The sequence below is a fragment of the Bidens hawaiensis genome, unplaced genomic scaffold, assembly GCF_021521415.1.
Source record: "Bidens hawaiensis isolate Kalapana, Puna unplaced genomic scaffold, B.hawaiensis_p1.1 tig00052942_1, whole genome shotgun sequence".
In the NCBI taxonomy this organism is placed as follows: Eukaryota; Viridiplantae; Streptophyta; class Magnoliopsida; order Asterales; family Asteraceae; genus Bidens; species Bidens hawaiensis.
The window spans coordinates 40,971-64,296 of record NW_027506236.1 but is presented as its reverse complement, the minus strand read 5'-3'; the positions used below and the strand labels follow the sequence as shown (position 1 = coordinate 64,296).

The window sequence follows — 23,326 nt, the reverse complement described above, 5'->3', positions numbered from 1 at the left end:
GAAAGTCACGAGTCATTCCTTCAGTCCCTTCATGGCAGTTCTACACCAACGGCTGCTTTTCATGCTCAGCACACTCGTTCCTCTCGAGGTCGCTCCTCTTCTAACTATAGGGGCAAAAACTCTCGTGGGGGATCCAACAGTGGTTGGGGACGGTCATATGAGAAAGACCCACCTAAGTGTCAACTTTGTAACACTTATGGGCATTATGCTTCATCGTGTCCTGGGTATGTCACTTATGCAAAACAGCAACCTACATTGGATGAGTCATTGGCAAAAGCGTTTCACGCTCAATGCCATGTTACTAGTAATACTCCAGATTGGAACGTTGATTCCGCTGCAACCGCGCATATGACTCCCGATTTTGACTCCCTAAATCAATCTGCTCCTTTCCAAGGTAATACTCATGTTATTTTTGGTAATGGTAAAACGCTTCCTATCACTCATACGGGTACCTCTATTATTTTCGATCATATTAAATTATGTGATGTTCTTGTTATTATCAGTAAGCAAATTAACATTTGATTATCCGGTTGATGTACTTTTATCACAACCATTCTTTCATATTCAGGATCAGAAAACAAAAAGAGTACTGGCTAAAGGAAGTTGTGAAAATGGCCTCTACGTATTAAAAGAAGTTCCACAAGCTTTGGTTTCTACTATTTCAAACCGAGCTTCCTATGAGTTATGGAATGCTCGTTTAGGTCACGTTTCTTTTGATGTTATCTCCATTTTGAATAAATTAGGAGCTCTATTTGTTACTTCGGTTTTGCCCAAACCATATATTTGCACTTCTTGTCAACATGCAAAAGGACAAAGAATTTCCTTTGATTTTAATTTAAAACGATATTTGCGTCCATTGGATCTTGTGCATTGTGACTTATGGGGCCCGACACCTATTAGCTCTAAAGATGGCTATTTGTATTATGTTATTTTTGTTGATGATTATTCTCGGTTTACATGGTTTTATCCGCTCGAAACCAAAACAGGTTTTTATACTATCCTGCCCACTTTTATAAATCTTGTTCAAACTCAATGCGCAAGGAAGATCAAAGTTTTTCAAAGTGATGGTGGCACAGAATTTGTAAACCACAAGGTTCGCAAAATTTTTGAGGATAATGGCACTTTTCATCGTTATTCGTGTCCATATACACCTCAACAAAATGGTCGAGCTAAACGCAAACATAAGCATATTGTTGAAACTGGTCTTGCAATGTTGTTTAATGCCCATATTCCTGCTTCTTATTGGGTGGATGCCTTTACTTCGGCAACATATATTATTAATTGTTTGCCGACTACTTTATTGGACAACAAGTCACCATTTCAATTAATGTTTGACCATGATCTGCAATATTCAAATTTTCGTGCCTTTGGTTGTCAAGTGTTTCTGTACTTACGGGACTACACGAAACACAAGCTCGCTCCACGAAGCATTCCGTGTGTTTTTATTGGGTATAGCTCACAACACAAAGGATATCGGTGCCTTGACCCATCCACCTCTCGCGTTTATATTACCCGGCACGCGCGTTTTAACGAAAAAGTATTTCCATTTCAAGGGGCAGCAAATGTTGCTGCTTTATCGGAGCTTGATATGACAACTCTTTTAGAAGACTTTAAGTGCCAAATTGGTTCAACAGCACCATCTTCATATTCTCATAACATGTGCCAGCCACCTTCACCAAACCCAACTTCACCATCACCAACTAGCCTAACTTTGTCCAAAACAACCTCACCCTCACCTACAAGCCCAACGACCACCAATGTTAACAGCTCATTTACCCTATGTGATCCAAATTTATCACAACATATTCCCTCACCAATACCAAGCCACCTCACGGCTACATCTCCACAATCTGCCACACCCACATCCAATAATAACCAACCATCAAGTCCAACCTCTTCCATCCAAATTTCACATACGGTGGCAAATAATCATTCCGACCAAACCACTAATGAGTCATCCATTTTAACTTCCCACACCACCTCTGAAACCATGCATTCCACTTCTACTCATCCTATGACCACTAGGTCTAAAGCAGGTATCTTTAAACCAAACCACATAGCCGATTTAGCCTCGCTTAGTACTCACTCCCTTCATGTGGCCCTAGCCTCTATCATTGAACCACGCGGTTTCAAAACTGCCGCAAAAGATCAAAAATGGTTAGCCGCCATGCATGAAGAACTCGATGCTTTACACCACAATCAAACATGGACGTTGGTTCCGCGCCCTCCATCCACCAATGTTGTTGGGTCCAAATGGGTTTATAGAATAAAATATCACTCGGATGGGTCTATTGAACGATACAAGGCATGCTTAGTGGCGCAAGGGTATACACAAATACCGGGTCTCGATTATTCGCACACTTTTAGCCTCGTAGTTAAAGCATCCGCCGTTCGAATAGTTCTTTCTTTAGCGGTCTTAAATCAATGGAAGTTGCATCAACTCGATGTAAAAAATGCATTTCTCAATGGCAACTTGAATGACCGTCTTCATGGAACAACCACCGGGATTTGTTAATCCCAACTTTCCGAATCATGTGTGCAAACTTTCAAAAGCCTTGTACGGTCTGAAACAAGCTCCACGAGCATGGTTCCAACGATTGAGCTCGTTTCTTTTGCCATATGGTTTTACTTGCAGCCGTGCCGATACTTCCTTATTTGTGTACCGACAAGAAAATTGTACCATGTACTTGCTTGTCTATGTTGATGATCTTATTCTCACTGGTAAAAATGAATCAACTATTGGAGCATTTATCTCATGGCTCAACACTGAATTTGCAATCAAAGATCTTGGAGATTTAAACTATTTTCTAGGTCTTGAGGTGGCCTATACGGACACCGGTCTTTTTCTTACTCAATCTAACTATGCCACGGATATTCTGAAACGTGCCGGTCTTTATGATTCCAAACCAATTGGAACACCACTAGCACCCCATGAAACTTTTCTCACCACCGGAGAACCGTTTTCGGACCCAACATTGTATCGGTCTCTTGTTGGCGCGCCTTGCAATATTTAACCATTACCCGACCGGATTTGTCATATGCTGTCAATCAGGTGTGCCAATTTTTACACGCTCCTACTGTTGATCATTTTCAATCAGTAAAGAGAATACTCCGTTATGTGAAAGGTACTCTCTCGTTTGGTCTCACTTTTACCAAACCTCACAAATCCTCTTTAGTCGGGTATTCTGATGCTGACTGGGCCCGATGTCTTGAAACACGACGATCGACCTATGGCTACTCCATTTTTTTGGGTGGTAATCTTGTCTCTTGGAGTGCAAAGAAACAGCCGACTGTTTCACGATCTAGCTGTAAATCTGAGTATAGGGCAATGGCAAACACGGCTGCTGAAATCGTTTGGATCACTCACTTACTACAAGAATTGAATGCCTTACCACCCGATCACCCTACTCTTCTTTGTGATAATAAAAGTGCTCTCTTCATGACTCAAAATCCAGTTTCTCATAAGCGTTCTAAACACATTGATCTGGATTACCACTTTATACGTGAGCTTGTTACCTCGGGCAAATTATATACACGTCTTGTTCCCACCAATCTTCAAGTGGCAGATATATTTACTAAGAGCCTTCCACGTGCATTGTTTGAAGCCTTTCGTAATATGTTACGTCTTGGACCACCACCATTTCGGTTAAAGGGGGGTATTAGAGAATAAAAGAAATAATCTTGTCATTCATTGTATTTAATTGTTTCTTTATTTACTTGGTCAACACTCCTTGAATCATGGAGTAATTGTTGTACATTTTGTCTATATAAGTTAATGCAATCCTCAAGACAATATGAGGTTGATTTCTCACAGTCATCCTTGTACAGGCCCATGGAGTTTCAGTTAAGCCCGAGAACTGGAACGCTAGTGGTGTGCGGGTACTACAGTCTCAGTTAAGCCTTCAAACCAGTTTAAACCGGTTCATTGATAGGACTTGGGTCACTCAGCTAAAAGTCATCCTACACCAATACCCAAATCAGTATATTAATCAAGTGCCAATACAGAAAGCCAGATATGATGATTTTGAGAACACTTTATTTTGCACAAATAAAAGATTCAGACTTCCAGTTGATGTAGCAAGGTAAGATTTTATTGCTACATTTGATACTAAAAAGGCCTAAAATATCATGCAGTATGCGAATACAAAAGAGCTTGAACATCATAACTTTCTTCTTGTAGTCAATATTCATTGGGGACACCCAACGCTCCAAACTTTATTAAAAAAATGAAAATGGTAAAACTATGAATAATCACTGTAATCAAAAGTTAACAAAGAAAAGCAGCCTCTAATCAACAATTCACAATAAACTTCTTATCCTTATCCTTATTATTTAACTATAAGAATACACATTTATCCTAAAAATATGAAGATCATAAAGATATAGCTTTTACTACTCCATTAAATCTTCATGACATGTTTTACCACAAGTCCTACCCCGGGGCGGGGGGGGGGGGGGGTTGCAAAATTGGGTTTCCGTTTTCTTCAAACTTGTGCGTGCCTGCACGTCCTGCCGACACGAATGCACAGCTCCCAGTAATTCACAACCCTCTGCACTGTGAACTAATCAATCACAATTAGTCAAAAACAAAAACTTTGAATTGTCAGTAAACACAAAATACTATTTTCAAGCATAAAAGGACAGCACAAATTAGCCAGTTGTTTACAAGCAAATAAAAAGTTGTTTACAATCATAAAAGGACTGCACAAATTAGTCAAAAGTATGTTTTGGTTAAAAAATATATGCGTTGAACTCAAAACACAATGAATGCAGCACGATGTTGAAAGCTTGTACGTTGCAGATTCCCGAACAGCTAAAAATGATTAAAGTCAGTACTAGAGACAAGATAATATGCATAAGGAGTAATATACAAGTTCATATCTTAACTAAGCAAGCAAAGTTACAGAATGAAAGTGATAAGCTTGCAATACTAAGATGATCAGCAGCACATTATCCCACTTGCTGCAGTCATAAAACCATTAACGTTCTGATATGAAACCAGTTATTTATATAATTCGTAAAAGTAGGAGTAGTGGAGCGGTTTAATAAGCGCTAATTAGGATTAGTATTTGTAACATGTTCTGTGCTTATTTTCAAATGTCTATGTTTTGTTTATCAAATCAGGGTTTCTAAACCTTTGTTTAAGAGATGTGAATCCGCCTGCCCAACAGATTTCTTGAGTTTTCGAGTTTATTTATGGTATGAAACAACCCGCAGCATGGGTATAGCTTATTAATACGTTACAGAAACCCCTACTTGAGTCCATTTTTTTACCGCAAAAACCTGTGCTCAAAAATAGATTATTTTTTAGCACAGGTTTTTCTGGTCCAAGTGTAATTGGGTATTCTATCTTGTAGCAGAGATTGGACTTTTAGAAATGTCAATCAGTCACGTTCATCATGTTATTTTGCTAACAACTTAAGACTTTTGGTTCCAAAGGTTCCAGAGTATAAACATAATAAAAGTTTTGTACAGATTATATATCAGGTGTCAAAATACAAAACCCGTATAGAAGTCTATTCACTTTTGCCATATGTAATAACTAGGATTGCAAGTTCAAATCTAGCATTGGTTAGTTCTCTTCTTCTATGGTTAAGCTCGTATATCACGGGTGTCAAATAAGATGAATATACAAGTCAATTCCAAAAATTGTCAAGAGATGATGTAGTGTTACTGGCATGGTCGAATCTTTCTTATCAGGGCCATCTCCGAAAATTTATATGCCTCGGCCGAACCGAAATAAAAAGACCCGTAGACCCTAAAAATAACAAAATAATATAAGCAAAAAAAAAATTATATATATTCATAAAAGAATAAAAGTACAAATATAAAAAAAATTTGTGCCATCGAAAATTAAGTGCCCCGGCCGGACGCCCACGTCGCCTTATGCCTCAACCGGCTCTGTTTCTTATACCAATTTCCCACCATAGCCTCCTCAAGACCACATGATTAGTAGTGTACTAACATAGTCCAATAAGTTTTCCTATAACATGTTATCATGATTAAAATGATCAATCCCAACCATAAAGGAGGGAGGTGAAGTGATGGGGCCTTAATAAACAAATAGTTAAGATTTATTTACATCTAATTATATTTTAAAATATTGTTTTTTAATTAGTTAAAGTAAATTACATACACGTGTACGTGTAGGCCCTTAGGTGTAAAAGGACTTAAATACCCTTTTTTTTAACAGAATAATCTAACGACGTTAGCTAAAAGGACTCAAGTGGTTACAAATTTAAAACTTGAAGTAGAGGTGCATAAATCGGGTATTAGAAAAACCCGGGTTCAGGTATGATTGGGTATTGGAAAATCAGGTATTAGCAATACCCGAGTTGTGGTCGGGCTCGGGTATTGGCTTGAAAATCATACCCTATGTACCGGGTCCAGGTCGGGTATTGAGCCGGGTCTTTAATACCTGAGTATTTGAATACCCTATTTTCGGGTATTGAAAAAACTCGTTTTCCTGGTATTTGAATACCCTATTTGCGGATATTAAAAAAACCCGTTTTCCAGGTATTTGAATACCCTATTTCCAGGTATTTGAATATCCTAACTTCATTTTTTCATACAAACTTCAAAGTTCATTCAAACATATATAAACAACTAAACAATGATATAAAAACATAGATTTATATATATTTTTTTAATTCAAGATGGCACGAAAACATAGATAGTTCCGATCCTTTCGGATAAAAGTTAAACCACTAAATCGTTTTCGATGAAGTTGATCGTCTTCATTTAGTCCTGCGGGTCCTGAGTTCCAATTGTCTTTTCAAAAAGTCTTCGACTCGAGCCGCTCGACATGATTTCACATGTTGATTCAAAATCGTTATTGAATCCGACCTTGACATAGAACCACAATGAACACATCAAGCTTTCGTTGTACCGGACGACATTTTACATAACTCGAAATGAACTAAAAAGACAAAAGGTGTTGGCTCTAAACAATTATCTAGATATATTTCCCCAAAAAAGATCTTTTGGACTTTGGAGAACGGAAGATCATCTATGGGCAGCCATGCAGTCACAAACGTTTATATTCTGGGCATGCAAAAAACCCGGTTTCGGGTTTAACTAGAATCGGGTTTCGGGTATAACTAGAACTAGGCTTCGGGCTTAGGGTATAACTAGAACCGGATTTCGGGTATAATCGGGTTTATATCGGGTACGGGTTCGGGTTCGGGTTTCAGCACTAAAAGTCATACCCTATCCGTACCCTACGGGTAGGGTCGGGTTCGGATGCTAAAAACCTGGGTTTAAAAAAACCCAATTCCGGGTTTTTTCGGGTACGGTTCCATGTTCGGGTTTTTTTTTGCACCAACTTGAAGTCATGATATGATGAAAAATATAGAATTCAAAGTAGACGGAATGGCCAACCTTAACTTAAATAGGTAAATAGTTTATGCAATTTTCTTGGAAAGCTTACAAAATTATTATTATTATTCTTTTTGGAAACTCAAGAGGCAACCACGGTTAGAATTTGTAGCAATGTTCAGTTTTTTTATTTATTGCATAAATACGGATCTTTATTCACCATATCAAGTGTTTCTTTTAATAATCTTATTATAACATGTATAATTTCATATATATTGTTACCATGTATATTCCATATTATGTAATGAACCCTTTACATATGAGGATATATGCTGCTCCTTATGCCTTATGTCCGTTTTCTTCACGCCAAAGCTTCATGGTATTTTGATGGAGGGCCCTCTAAATATTATATATTCATCATCGCTATCTACAACAATTTGTTTCTTCTTTTGACCACTTTCATATATTTTAATCATTGAGAGTTTAAGAATCTTTCCCTGGAAGTTTGCATACTTTTAACTGTCCTTTGATCATCTAAATAAATTTCACCAATTTTTGTGCAGTTATAGTCATTGTTAATTAAATCCAATGAACCATCATAAGCCTTCTATTCTCGGTATCCTGTTGGTTCTCGTGTTGCTTTCGTGCAGCACGGGATCGTTTGGTTGGTTATTCAAGAGTAAAAAACCATCAGAATTTATTGAAACTTCTAATGATATGGCTGCTGAATTCTCCTTGGAGTCATCAAACAGCAACAAGGGAGTGATGTTGGTTGAAAAGGCGAAGAGAAAGGCTGCTTTGTCGAATTCTTGTTGGCAAAACGCGTATCAGAATTTGTTTGCAGGATGCTCGGAGATTCTAGCAGCCGAAGAACAACGGTCCAGGCTGGCATGGCATCTTAGTGATTGCTTTCAGAAAGACACTGGGAGGCCTCAGTTTCCGTATTGTGACGTGAAGTATCCGATAGTGAGTTGTCTTAAAAAGTTGGATGAAGATGCTCATAGGGTTTATCTTGAGTTTTATCTTGAGACCAATGCCATCTGTCATCAGTTACAGTAAGTATTTAAAATTTTTAAGAAATTTTATAATATGATGTTTTTGTTTTTTTTTAAGTTTGAGTTATAATTTCACTTGTAGGAGTGATGCGTTCAAGAGACAAACAGAAAGATTGGTGAATGAACTCAAAAGGTCAGCCGAATATGCAGAGAACAAGTTGGATACCATAGAAGAACAAGCAGAACGCGTGTTGCATACTTCGGATGATATTCATACCTCTTTATCTTCTATTGATGTGCAAACTCAACAACTGGCTCAAACATCAAAGAATGCTGAAGAAAGTGTTAATACTGTGTTAGCGCGTTCAAAGTCGGTTTATGAGCAGTCCGTGAAGATAGCGGACGCTCAAACGGAGCTGCAAATTGGACATATGAATATGAATGTGAGGCTGGATGAAGGGATGGCAATGCTCAATGAGTCTGCAAATAAGTTGGGTGAAGAAATGAGTAAATTAAGGAATGAAGCGGTTGAGATTGAGAAAGAAGTTGGTAAAGTTGGAGACGCGATGTTCATGAAGATGGATGCTTTAAAAAGTAAAGCCGATGATATTGAAAACATAACAGAAACTTCTTTAGACCAACAAAAAGAACTTGTTGAAAGCCAGAGAGCGTTTCTTGAGGTTCTCCGGGATGTCACAACTTTTCAATCCCAAGCACTCGAAGAAAGCAGGTAATATATACGTGTATATCTATCCATGTATGTATGCATATTTATCATTTATACTGATATATGTTTTGAGTGCAGGGGAACTCTGCAACAGTTGATTTTACTTGGTCAAAGTCAACAGCAGGAACTCATAGAAAGACAAGAACAACTTAAACAAGCTCTTGATAATCTAATCGAGAATTCCAAAATAATATTGGCTGCTCAGGTTCGCCTATTTTGTTTTTATGTTTTTCCTATGTTTAAATAGTCGTGTGTTTTATTATTCTAAATATATTTCTTCATGTTGGATAGGAAAGTTTTGAGTCAAAGCAAGCTAGCATGTTTGTTGCTATGGAGAAGCTTTTCAATCTGCACAATGCAATCTTTCTGGAATCGCGAGTCGTTAAAGCTTTGCTTGTATATTGTATGTTAATCTTCATTCTCTACATGTTTACAAGCACAAAGCAAACCTACAGTATGAGACCTAGGCTGAATATAGGTAAGTAAGCACTATTTTTTTCAATTTTTATGTTATTTTGTTTGATTTTTATCTTACATTAATCATTTTGTTTTTGATGCAGGGTTATGTGTGACATTCCTGATTGAATTTACGGTGCTTCGATGTGGAAACGACATTGAACAACAATCATGGATCATCAGCATTGTGCGGTTAACATTCGTGATTCTTGCATCATGTCAACTTTTGTATGCCATTTACACTTACAGGTAAACATAAAACTTATTTCATTTTTTGCAAATTACATATTTTTTTACAAACTTTGCATCATTTTGAACTTATGCAGGGACTATGAGACATTGAACCACCAGATGCTACAATCACTAATTGATAAAGTTAATGGAATGCAAGGAAATAAACAGTTGGTATACGGTAATGATGATGAAGATGACGATGTTGACTGGTCTTCATGGCTTGACTCAGATTTACCTGAAGATGAACCAGAAGACCTTGACTATAATACACTCTCTGAAGGAGTCATGGTGGCTTCAGTTTCTGCTTTAGGTTCTAGAGAATATAATCTTCGTCGCCGCAGCTAATAGGGTTAACGTTATGCTAATTTTGATGCTAGGAGCATGTTAATCTGTTCTTTTGAGATTATTCAGTTTCATATATATATTTGCATACACATACACGGATATATACGATCAATATTAATTGTATTTAGCCACCAACAAACTTGTTATTCATCCTGCAGATGGCTTGTATTTATTATTGTAAAACTCATATTCTCAAGGTTCTCCATACGTGAAACTATAAATGATTACAGATTACCACTAAAAGTTCACCTAAAGTTGCAGCAGTTGGTTTTAATAGTTATATTTCTATCATCAGTGTGTCAAGTTTTACGGCAATACAAAATTGTAAAACCGTAAGTTAGAGTAGTTATATACCCTCTAAGAAAATTCGTAACCCCTAACCTTTGTACCAAAACTCTAAGCCGATAACACAACTTGATGATCCTGGTTGATTGACTTCTTTAATCTTTTTACTACACTGAATTCAGACGTAGAAAAAGTTTATTAGTTAAAATTAAAGCTATTAATAAACTGTTTCAAACCATAAAAATCTCAAAAAAGTTATGTATAGTTTTTTTTTTCCAAATAATACTTTTTAAGTTGAAAAACACTCAAATAATAATAATAATAATAATAATAATAATAATAATAGTAATACATATAATCAACCTACGATATATCGTGAATAGATGTTTTGAGTTTCATGATTAAAAAACACATTATCCATATATGAAAAGATAAAAATACATAGAGATTAACTTATTTAGTTGGGTTAGAATAGTGTAGCTCATCCCACATCGACCAGAAACAGGTTTTGGGATTGGTACATAAGACGTAGGTGAGGTACACCAAACGTCCCCTAGGCGACATCTGATAAAATTGGAACAATACAAAGAAGATTAGCATTGCCCATGTGCAAGGATGACATGCACAAATTGAGAAATGGTTCAAAATTTGACCTATTTTTTATCGATCAGTTACATCAGTACGCAGGTACTGTCTAATTTTTGTACTTGGGTTGTGTTTTAATCATGTTCGTCATCTAGAACTTGATAACGTTTATGAAAATCTACACTCTGGAATGTTGATCCGGCTCGTGCAAAAAACTGGATAATGTTTACACTCAGGTATGTTCAGATTTCTTGTAAATGGAAAAGTGATGGATTTTTTGAAAATTTTAGACCTCTGGAACCTTAATAGTTTTAATGGTTTTGTGACTGCAGAAAATTGGATAATGTGACTTGGTGATCATCTTATTTTTGCAAGCTTATCACTTTCATTGTCTGTAACTTTGCTTGCTTAGTTAAGATATGGGCTTGTATATTACTCCTTATGCATATTATCTTGTCTCTAGTACTGACTTTAATCAATTTTAGTGGCTACCAAATGGCAAGTGCATAAGCTTTCAAATATAGTGCTGCAAATATCAAACTCATACATATGTTTTTAGCCCTATTGAAAAAATCTTTGGCATTTTAGTTCAATTTAATAAGATAGCAAGTTGGATAGATTGTGACACATCACACTAATTGTAGATTTTATCTAGGATCCTATATGACAAAATGAATATAGACTTTTGGTATAAATTTTATATTTTCATAATATTTGACACTAGATACATAATATACAAAAATAACATATTTTTAAAATCAATGTGTCCAGTTTTATGAATATGAAAATACAAAATCACAATACCGTAAATTAGGGTAGTTACATACCTTAACAAAATTTATAATCACTAACCTTCGGAACTAAAACTCAAAGCTGATGACACAACTTGATGATTGTGGTTGATTGACCTCTTTAGTCTTTACTGCACTTGGTTGTGATCATAGAACTAGAATAATAGTTTATTACTTAAAATAAGCTAGTAATAAACCGTTTTATTCATAAGGATCTCATAAAAAGTTAATGTATGGTTTTTACAAAAGAATATTTTTAAATTAAAAATCACTTCAATATAATACATATAATTAACCTGCACATATATCACTGGTAGTTGTTCCAAAATCGTTATGATAAGAAAAACAAGCATATCATTCATATAAGAACAGATAAAAAAGAATATACTACAGATTCACTGTGATTAGTTCGGTTAGAATAGCATATTTCGTCCCACATCGACCAGAATTAGGTTTTGAATTAAGACGCAGCTGAGGTGTTATGACCGTCCCCTCGGGGACATCCGATAAAATTGGAATGATACAGAGAATGTTAGCATGGCCCTTGTGACGCCCAAACCAAGAAATGGTTCAGATTTTTTTTTACTACAATCCATAGAATTCGAACAAACCAGTACCTTACTTCATCAATTTACTTTTAAACTTGTTCGTCGGATGAAAACTGACGATCATTTGAGTCGATGATTTTATGAATCCGTATTGATTACTTTTATTGCTATTGTTTTAACTCTGTTGTATTGGCATACTTTGTCCGTTCTACTTCATGATATTTTAGGCCTGTTTTAGACAGGACTGAATCTCTTCCTGAGTTACAAGGGTAATCAAATCTTGCCTTGCTACATCAACCAGAAGAAGACTGGTTGTTCTATTGATGAGTAGCGAATATAAATGCTCCAAATTAGAGTCGGGCAGGGGCGGCTCAACCATTTTAGGGCCTAAAGCGAACTAAAGTCCAGGGCCCTTTACAAAATATATATGCTGCAAGTTTGAAACAAATAAAAGGCAGAAAACATACCAACATATTCATTGTTAGATGTATTCTGCTAACAAGAGCAAAGTAGCATTAAGTTATATTTTAAATGTATGAAATGACAAATAGCAACCAGCTTGAACATGGAGGTCAGTAACACTCCTTAAAAAGAAGTTAATTTCTATAGTGTGTAGCATGAACTTTACTGACCAAATTGGTTTTACTGGCGTTACGTCGAGCACTTGATAGGCATCAATACTATAGCTATTTTTTGTTAAATGATGGTTACTATGACCAAAATATATAAAACCAGGATCTGGCATTACGTCGAGCATTTGGTAGGCATAGGTTAGAAATTAACGGCCCAACTTTATCGAAAGGGAGGGAGGACAAAATGCGGGCATTGCCATCGGGTAGGGTTCCACCATCACCATCCGATAGCATTGACGATGGGATTACGGATTACAATGAAAGCCAGTCCTGATAGCAAAACCCAAAACTCGAATAGTTGGGACGGGTAGGGTAATACCCGTCCCATTAGGATACAGGACAGTTTGAGATTATTGTTGAAATTTTTGCTGGTTCAGGGCGTGCATAAGATTTTTAATATGCTAGATTACCTGATAGCATAGCCTCATTTATCCGATTATATACTCGAGTAATCCGACCTAAAGTATACCTTAAAAATTACTTTTTATTTGTTGGTGGGATATTTTAATTTTGTATTTTATTTAGAACTCATGTATTATACGGGATTTGTCAATGTACAAATTAATACAATGAATTGTTTGAAATAAAAAAAAAACTAAATGTTAAACATAAAACATAATTATGTAAAAAATGTATTACAAATATATTCAAATATATATACTACAAGTACTAAAAAATTTAAAATTTACAAAGTTGAGAAAAGTAAAAAGGATTACTTTACAACTTTTTGAAGGAAATTGTAATAAGCATGAAAGTAAAGTATATTTACTGTATATGTAATTAGTCTTTCAAAGTAAACATTCCGTTAAATAAAATAAGCTACCGAAAAGACTAATGATTCTAACCACAATGCATTTTCTCTGACATTGGGCCAAACACACATTTTTTTTGGTTGTCTATTGTTAATAAAAATAAGTTGTAAGATAACGCAAACACAAAGGTCAATATTAAAGCAATATATAAATGTACGAAGTTAACTTACAAGATGTGGCAAGTCTATAGTTACAAATTTGTAAATAATAGCACTTCAATCTCATCAGTGGCAGTACCCAAATTATCACATCCAGTGCCTTCACGTTTTTACCCATTATTGCAAACCATAAGTCATAATTAAAAACATATGACAATTTATTATTATTATTATTATTATTATTATTTATCACTTTAGTAAAAAAGTTATAAATAAAAGAGCTCACCCGCGACCAATGCCATTTTGGCGTTAAAGTTTTAAAAGTTTGAAAACAAAAGAAGTTGATTATGAGTCCACTGAGACATTGATTTTCGTTGGAATGTTTGATATATGATTGCATAATAAATCAAAAGAATAGACCTGAATAGAAAAAATTACAATAATAAAGGTGTGATACACTTAATATAATCTAAAAAAACATTCATCAATTACAATAGTAATATTCTCAATTAAAATTGTATTTATGCTATTTAATAAATAAAAGTTTCTTTTTTTGACACGGGTGCAATTCCTAGCCTCTCCTCGCTCTAGAATTCCCGCCTCCCGCAATTCTCCTTTCACAATGACGGTTCGGATCCCTTACCCAACCCGAATATAATGTTATCACCCAAACAATTAGATTCGTCATCATCATGTTTGGGAAACCTTAAATCAATTGTGCCTCTTTTTTAATGTTTCAGATCTGTCAAACCTTATTCCCAAACTCTAAAATCACCGGCGACCAAGTTTTCCAGTTTCATCTCCATCGCCGTCAAAGTACACGGGTCCTCGACTTCGGTGACTATTCAATTGAAATCTTATTTCAGACGGTATGTTACTGATCGGAATCTTCGATTACTATCATATTTCTGAATTGTTTAATTTAATCTATTGTAAAACGATTGTGTAAAAACCATTATTGGTTTGCCAATTTTGATTAGTGTGTGTTCACAAATATGCATTTTTTGTATACAATAGTGCTTGAATTATAACAATTAAATCTTTGTTATTTTCCTCACATCTATGTTCTTAGTTTGTTTACAGATGTGTATTTGATTTTTATTAGTTTGTTATTAATTTTGGAGATTTTGTTTTTGTGTTTTGAAGTTGTTCGACGAAGATTGAATTGGTGCTTGGTGTTATGTGCAGTTAAGTTTTTTCAATTAGTGTCTTAACTCACCAGATTTATTGTTAATATTTCTTTTACATACTTTCCTGAAAATTATGTTTTGAGTGTTTCTTTTTTGGTTTATTGCTCTGGTTTGTGATGTTAAGGACGAAATTAGAGAAAGGATAGTGATCAAATTGTTTTTTATCATTTCAAAAATTCTTATGCTATAGAAGTATCTGTTTAAAACTCTTGCTAATTTGTAAACCTCAGCCCGTTAGGTAATTACTAAGCATAGGCTTACTGCTAAGTGTGTGGCATCGGGATGGTGTTTTGGATAACGTTTAACTTTTTTTTCTACCATTATAACTAAAAATCATTTGATTCGTTATATTTCTGGATTATTTAATTTAATTTATTGTGTAAAGTGTAAACTCTAAAGGACTTTTTAACAATCGTTATTGGTTTAGCTGTGTGCACAAATCTGTATTTTTTTATAGACAATAATGGTTGAACCATAACAGCCAAGTTTCTTGAAACTAATTATGGCCGGTCAACTTGATGAAACAGTTGGTATCCTCAAAACTCAAACCGTTCAGGTAAAGAGTCAAATTCATTAGTAATTGTACATGCTTTAGCGATTTTTGTTTCTATACATCATTGTATTGGTTTATTTTTAAGTGATGTTTTATGTACTTTTGTTTCATAAAGTTAAATATTGATGCTCAACTTGATGACGCAATTGCTAATCTAAACAATTGGTGTTCTGAAGCTTACAAGTAAATTGTCAAATTCATTAGTTATTGTGTTCAACTTCTAGATTAATTGTTATTTACATATATTGTTATTAAAGTATAATTAGTATTTAGAAAACATACAATATAACATAATGTCAAACTGCAACCCATTTCAACCTACTGTTTAGCCAAAACATCACGTCCAAATTCCATTACTAATTATAATTAGTTTTTTTAATATCGATGTTACATCCAGAATATGGAATTATGACTACGAGATGTGTGTGATAACTCATATGATTGAAGAACTTGAAGAATAAATTAGTTGGAAATTTGGGCGGTGGAACCCTTTTACGGCGTTGGATTGTAATTTGAGTGAAATCAATTAATTAATAAGCCATAGTTATAATTTTAAACTTGAATATCTTGGTTTATATACCTACAAATGAATTTATATCTATTGAGATGTAGATTCTGGAAGATTAATTATTTAAACTCGAATATTATTTGCATTATGATAAACCATGAATCTGTTCGTGCTCATGCCTCTGATTGATTTTCTTACATGATCCATAAATTGCTTAAATCTTAATAACATTTTCTTTGGTTTCATAATAGTGTTCAGTTTTTATCATTCTGAACATATATTTGTAATGCATTTTATTTGATTCGCCATGATTGCTGCTTGATTCTTCTTTACAAAAGGAGTCTGCAAATAATGAGAAACAAATTGGCCTATGTATTTCTTTGTGATTCAATATGTGATGTTGGTTTTAATGGGTAGATTATATGCATGCGTTACTAAGTCACTTATCCACTTCCAATTGATGACTACGAAGATGTTATTGCAGCACCTAAATTATTCGTGGATATTCCTGGGAAATTTTATTCTGTAATGGAGACCAGATTCAAGTGATCTATTTCCGTCAATTTTCTTGCTTTTTTAAATTTGATTATTGTTTTCTTAATCTTCTTGATGTACTTTTAATTAAATTTCTCTTATATTATAATTAATGCTTTCAAATTAACATTCCTTAATGTTAAACTGAATACCATACTCGGCATAGAGTGTTTGATGAGGAAGGGTGATCATTTCATAGACCCTCATCTTTTTATCAGACCTGTGACTTTATCAAGATTGTTTTTATTGATGAAATGGTATGATTGTTTCATAAAATGTGCTCTCTTCTTTAGAATTTTACTTATTCAAACATTTGATGTTGTAAGCATGAAATACTATGTTTAGACATTTATTTATTTTGAAATGTATTTTGAGATTTATTTATTTTGAATGGTAATCTATTAGGCGTGACGCTATGGGCAGTAAGGGGGGCGAATTTGGGGCGGTATTGGAAGGGAACACCGTCGAGGGGGGGAGGGGCTTACAAAGATCGGCTGTAAAGGTTTGTTTTGGTGGGGACATCATGCTTTTCAATCTCTCTCTCTCTTACACACACATACGTATGTATATATATATTGTGGCGGCAAAGGGGCTTTAAACTACAATGGGGTGTTATGGAGAAATGCTTCGAAATCCCGTTTTCTACATGGAGGGGCTTTAAAGCCCCTTCATAATGAACAACCTTAGTGGGTAGCCTATGTTTATATAAAAAGAAACATTTAATTTCAGTGCTCTGTTTTTCTGTGACTTTTTTTGTTTGTGTGTATTGGAACTTCTAGGTTAATTGTAACATATGTTTTGTACTTTTTAAATTTAATAAGCAAAATTATTTATTGTGGTTTTTTGTTATTGATGTTTTGAATTTTTTGGATATATAAAATTAAATTTGTTAAACTCGTGTTGAACACGGATTAACCTAGTATTAATATATATAAGGCGGATTAGAGAATAGTATGTAAAACAATTCGGATTTTGTTATATGAAATAAATATTAGGTTAATTACCTATTAATGTCACAAAATCCATTAAATTCATTTTTTTTTCTTTTGTGATTTAAATCCGTTTTTCACATATGAAAATATTTTTTAAATTAGAAAATATGCATGTATACACATTTTTGTTGTAACGTTACAAAATATAGATATTTAGAAAAGTTGAGATACTAAGGAGAGTGATTTAATTTTTAAATAAACAGGTAATCTAAGAAATCGTATGTTGTTGTTGTTGTTGTTATTATTATTGTTATTATTATTATTATTGGTACATTCTTTTTATATTATTATGCATGACATTATTATATATATTATAAATTAAAATTGAGATTGACTAAATATTTCAATTCCATTTTTAGTTTTATATTTTCTCATGTAAATTGCAATAAACATTATTTGTTTTATTAGGAATTGTTCAATTTTAGAATATATCATTTTTATTTATATGGAAAGTTTCTAGAATGCCTATAAAAAAATTAAGAATTTTAGTGAGAATAATTAGCCAAGAAGGAATATGGGACTGACATATTATCCTCATTATTTTTTTTTATTAGTATAGGTAGATTTAAAATATGTATGAATTTGTTGCATTACTTATACGTCAAAAGTTTATATGTTATAACAACCATTTGTTATAAGTGATTAGTAATTGTCAACATGGATCAGGTTCTTTTGAGAACCACTATAAATCGTGAGGACTTTGAGAACCACACAAAAAACATGTAAAAGCATTAAAACAAAAATTCATAAGTAGCATATGTAAGTTAGATTTACTACAATTTTTTTTCTTTAAATTACACAAGCCAACCATTGAAACATGTGTAACGAGCATTTATAGTTTGCCGTAGATGCATAACGTAAATGCATGTAATATATGTAACATGCGATAATAGTAATTTTTGTTGATTAAAAAAAATTCTCATCGCATTTTTTTTCTTGACGAAAATACTCCTAAAACTGTATATAAACTCTTCTATTTAAAAAAAATAAACTGTGTGTGTTTTTATTTTTTTTTATTTTTGAGTAATTCATAAAGTTCTCACGACTCATAAGAATTCTCAAAATATCCTAAGATTTGGCAACATTTTGTGGTAATTATTTTTTGTAATTGATTACTAATTACTTACCCGAAGTAATTGACTAGTTATAAATTGTCAAAACCCAACAGATACCCGACTAGTTTTCGGTCGGGTATAGTCGAAATCCTTAGACTTGCCCAACACCCAACAGGCGAAAAATACCGATTGGTTTGGGAAGAGCTTTATTAACAATGAATGGGTTTGGAAATGCCTAAACATGTCCCAAACCTAACCCATTGCTATATGCTATCCTTAGATGGGATGGAGTGAAGGGCATCCGTCTAGTCTCTGATGCTTGCGTTCTTTGGTTGTGTGTTACTGTTCATGTGAAACCCTAATTTGGTTTTTAAATCTATTTGACATTAAAAAATAGTTAAAAAAACAAGTCAAGATAAGAATCAAACCAAATACTTCTAGTATGAAACAAAGACTTCCTTTCCACTAAGGCGGTTTCTCATTTTGCAATGGGGTTCACCTCATAAAATATATAGGTGTTTTTTTTTTTTGGGCAAGCATGATAATTGAAGAAACACTAAGTGACCCCGGGCAGATTATGGATAATCTGGGGGCTAGATAATGTTTCCCACGAAGGTTAGGTCCAGCAGAGTAAGTTGTACTTTAGGGAACCTGCAAAACAGACACCGTAAGCTCGTCACTGAGAAGGGGGGGGTTCCTCCTTGTGACCACCCTCCGGCGTGAGAATCAGTCTATATTGCTCTTTGAATATAAAAGTATATGAATACTATTAGAGCAATTATCAAGTAAGTTATACGAGATAGTAGATGATCTTACCATTCCAAGATATTGGAGTATTTATAGCCGAAGGTAGGTTTTCTAGAAGGTACAGCCGGCTGAATAGTATTCCTGTTCAACCAACAGTGGATTACGCACAGGCCATACTGGTTGGTGGGTAGGTTACAGCCAACAGTAATAAAGTCGGCTGCACTATTCCACCAACTGTAGACCATGCACGTCCCACTGACTGTGGATTGTACGCAGGCCATGCTGGTTGGTGAATAGGTTACGGCCAACAGTAATACTATTCCACCAACTGTAGGCTGCGCCTGCTCCACAGTGAGGGTTGGTGAGTAGGCAGCGGCTAATAGTGACAAACAGTACTAGAGGGTGCTCCTCCTCGCACTGTTGTCGGTGAGCTGTCACCCTGTGATTGGCTCATGGGCTGTTCTGGTCAGATCGTCTGTCCTATCCATACCTTGGTAGGTATGGTACAAAAGATCTTTCAGAATCAGACTGGCTCATTTGGGCGGGATTGTTCCCGCCTTGCTCATGCCTTCATGTGACTGCTGAAGTAGCTAGTCTTGTACGTGTAGCCCTGCTGTCTGCGGGTAGCCTTCCCTGATGGCTTGTATCCGCAACTGCGGGAACAGGCGGGGTACTTCACCATTGGGAGGCTTTCCCTGCGTGTACAGCTTGCGTACTGCGCGTAAGATTCTATGAGCATGGTGGGTCCTGCGGGAGCAGATGGCCTTTGCGCAGACAACCCTGTTCAAGGTGAGTCTTGCGGGACCAACTGGTCTCTGCTGGGACCTACCTCTTCAAGTCCCCCCAGTCCAATGTTCTTCTCATGCGTGTTTAATAAAGTGAGGTGAACTTTTGGACTTAAGCAAAGGGTTTTGAAAAGGGTTTTGTAAGGTTTTCCATGGGAAGTCCTTGTCACTTGCAGAAATGCCCGAGTTTCCTGCTTGGTCTTTGGGTATGATGCGGGTAGGTCTGTAACCTCCTCGCAAGTCAGGAGCATTGAGTCCCAGTTGTATGTATTTTCCATGAGGTTTTGGTAGTTTCGAACATAGTGATCAATTATGTTAAGACCACCAATTCCATCTTGGAGCTTCAAACAACGTAGTTCTCGACGCTCCCGCTATGCGGGGATGTTATTTCCGTTTCCGCAAGCATTGCCCAGAAGATCCTTCTTGGTTTCAATTCCCAGCGGAGCGCTAGGTATGTGAAGGGTTTTGCCTTAACACTGTACCTGCGCTCGTCTTACGGTTACTTTACTTCCAAGGTATTCCTGGCGTTAATTCCCTGCGGGTGCTAGGTATGTGAAGGATTTTGCCTTTACACTGTACCCGCACCCGTCTTATAGTTACTTGGTTGCCGAGGAATACTTGGCTTCAATTCCCTGCGGGTGCTAGGTATGTGAAGGGTTTCGCCTTAACACTGTACCCGCATCCGTCTTATGGTTACTTGTTTGCCAAGGTTTTCTTGGCTTCAATTCCCTGCGGGTGCTAGGTGTGTGAAGGGTTTCGCCTTAACACTGTACCCGCATCCGTCTTACGGTTACTTGTTTGCCAAGGTAAGGGGGGATTTTCCCGCTTACTTTTTAATATTTTCGAATTTTGAATTTTGAAATTCGAAGAGTTGGTGAAAAGATAAGAACAGTCCAAACCTCTGAAACGTCGCGCGACAGTTTCTTCTGACTGTCAGGACGTGCAGGAAGTTATGGTGACGTGACAGAACATGGTCATTCCAGTCGCTTTTTCAGGCGCGTGGGCGTGATTTTTCTGGCGCGTGGCCGCGAAATTACTGGCACACGTCCTTTCAACAGCTGTTGCCAGCCTGCTTTTTGCCACGTGTCATAGTTTCATTGCACCTTTGATTTCTCTCTCCTCCGCATTAAATTCACCGCATTAATTGCGATTACTATATAAAGGGGAAGAGAGTTATCTGTAATTCACACTTTCACCTTTCTTCTTCTTCTCAAGTAATTTCCGGCAAATTTTTCTGTTCAGTAAAGCCTTACTCTGAAATCTTTTTCTTTTTTCCACCATGTCTTCTCATGATACTGATGATCAGAAGACTGCTGGCGAATGCCAGTGTTCTCTTCCTGTCGATCTGTACCAGTATATCGTCAGGAAGTTCATGCTCGAGTCTCTCGAGCCTGAGTTTCCTGAACCCCACCATACTGTGTACGATGCCCCTAGTGGCAAGATCGGGGTTTATGCTGCATTCTTTGTCTACGGAAACCTTAGGTTTCCGTTGACAAAGTTTGTGTACCGTGTCCTGGAGAGGCACGGTGTGCACCTGACAGAGGTGCACCCCATGGCCATTGCCAAGGTCCGGCACTTTGAGTGGGTGTGCCGGATACTGGGCCTTGAGCCCTTTGTTGACCGTCTGATGACCTTCTACACTTGGAGGTGCATCCAGGGGTGGTACACTCTTACAACCCGTATAAAGGGTTTAAAGATTTGTACCACCGAGCGGAGTCTTCGCTCATGGAGAAGAGAGTTCTTCTTCATATCCGCTCGCGCCGTCCCCATCGCCATGAAGTTTAAGAATGGCCAGGCGCTTCCGAACCTTCCCGCCCTTAACTACGAGGAGGCGGAATGGTTTTCGAAGATATCCCGGGTCCAGTCCCCGGTTTTCCGTTTTCCGGAGTCGGCGATGGTGATGCTGGGGATGAGCCGGGTGTGGAAGGCGGCGAATGCGGATAAGGTTCCGATCGTCCTTGAATATGGTTCGAACTCTACCCCTTATGGTATGTCTTGTTTCTTTTTTGCTGACTACGATTTTTTCTAACTTTCTTGTTGATTTCAGAGGGTAACGATCTTCAGTCGCTCCTGAATCCGCGGGAGGAAGATGGTCCTGCGCGGATGGGTACTCGTGCTCTGGACGAGAACGAGTTGCCCATCCTCGAGCAGACTGCGGGTCGGTTTGTGGAGGTTTACCCGCCAGGCCAAGAGATCCTGAGCCACCGTCGGCCAGGTAAGCCTATCTTCTACCCTGAACCTCTCAAAGCTGTGCCTGCTGCTGGAGTTCATGACATTTCTTCTTCTGAGGAATCCGCAGAAGGTCCTCCACTGGTGCGGAAGAGAAAGGCTGCCGTCGCGAAGGGCAAGGAGAAGGTGGCCTCTACGGCCGACCCGGTAGTCCTATCTGACTCGGAGTCAGATAATGCAGAGGTGGCGGGGAAGCCCGGTGGTGAAGAGACCACCGCTCCGGAGGCTGCAGGTGTCACCTCCGAGGAGGCAGCGGCAACGACGGTTACCGGTGGCAAGAGGCCGGCTCCATCGGGTTCGCCCCCGCTCGTCCGTGCGTTCAAGCTCAAGAAACCCCGTAAGTACCCCCCATAATTCTTGTCTAGATTTGTTGTTTAAAATAAATTTTTCTAACACTTTTGCTTGTGTAGGTGTGGATGTTGACGCATTCCAGGGTGGAGTTGGAGCAAGTATTCCCCCGCCAATGACGGTAGGCTCGGTCAGCCTTCCCGAGGCATCGACCCAGGCGTCTACGCCTGCTTCCGCTGGTTCCAGCCTTCCTGAGGCTGTTCCAGCTGAGAAGGTGTCTCCGCCGGCCGTGAGTGCAATTTTTACAGCATCTTTCACGGAGCCGGCGGTTACTGTTGCTGAGGAGGTGGCGCCAACCATGGCTACCACAGCGGCTGCCACTATACCTGCGCCACCGGCACCGACGGCCGGACCTTCAGGTATGCGCCAGGCTTCCCGCCGATCTATGCCACCTTCCCGTCTGCCTGACCTGTTGGATGGATTTCCTTTAGGTTCAGGTGATGGGTTTGGCGGCTATCGGCCTGTTATTGACCCTACAGGTACGTAGGGTTCTTTTTCCTTTACATATTTTTATCATCTTTTCCTAACTGCCTTTGTTTCTTTTGCAGTGTCGGATTCCA

At 37.1% G+C, this 23,326-nt stretch overlaps 1 protein-coding gene, 1 non-coding gene and 1 pseudogene across 2 annotated transcripts; all 3 read left to right on the top strand.

The window, feature by feature from the left end:
• The first annotated feature begins 7,905 nt into the window (after positions 1-7,905).
• LOC143617186 (protein GAMETE EXPRESSED 1-like) lies at positions 7,906-10,158 on the top strand. The gene is made up of 6 exons (XM_077089824.1): positions 7,906-8,372; positions 8,455-9,042; positions 9,118-9,244; positions 9,331-9,517; positions 9,600-9,744; positions 9,822-10,158. The coding sequence occupies exons 1-6, from the start codon at positions 7,906-7,908 to the stop codon at positions 10,072-10,074; spliced, it is 1,767 nt and encodes a 588-aa protein (XP_076945939.1). The 3' UTR covers positions 10,075-10,158.
• A 749-nt stretch (positions 10,159-10,907) lies between these two features.
• On the top strand, positions 10,908-11,010 carry LOC143617187 (U6 spliceosomal RNA). Its single transcript, XR_013150788.1, has one exon. It is a non-coding gene; the product is annotated as a U6 spliceosomal RNA (small nuclear RNA).
• Positions 11,011-12,222: 1,212 nt separating this feature from the next.
• Positions 12,223-12,315, top strand: LOC143617188 (U6 spliceosomal RNA; annotated as a pseudogene).
• The last annotated feature ends 11,011 nt before the right edge of the window (positions 12,316-23,326 follow it).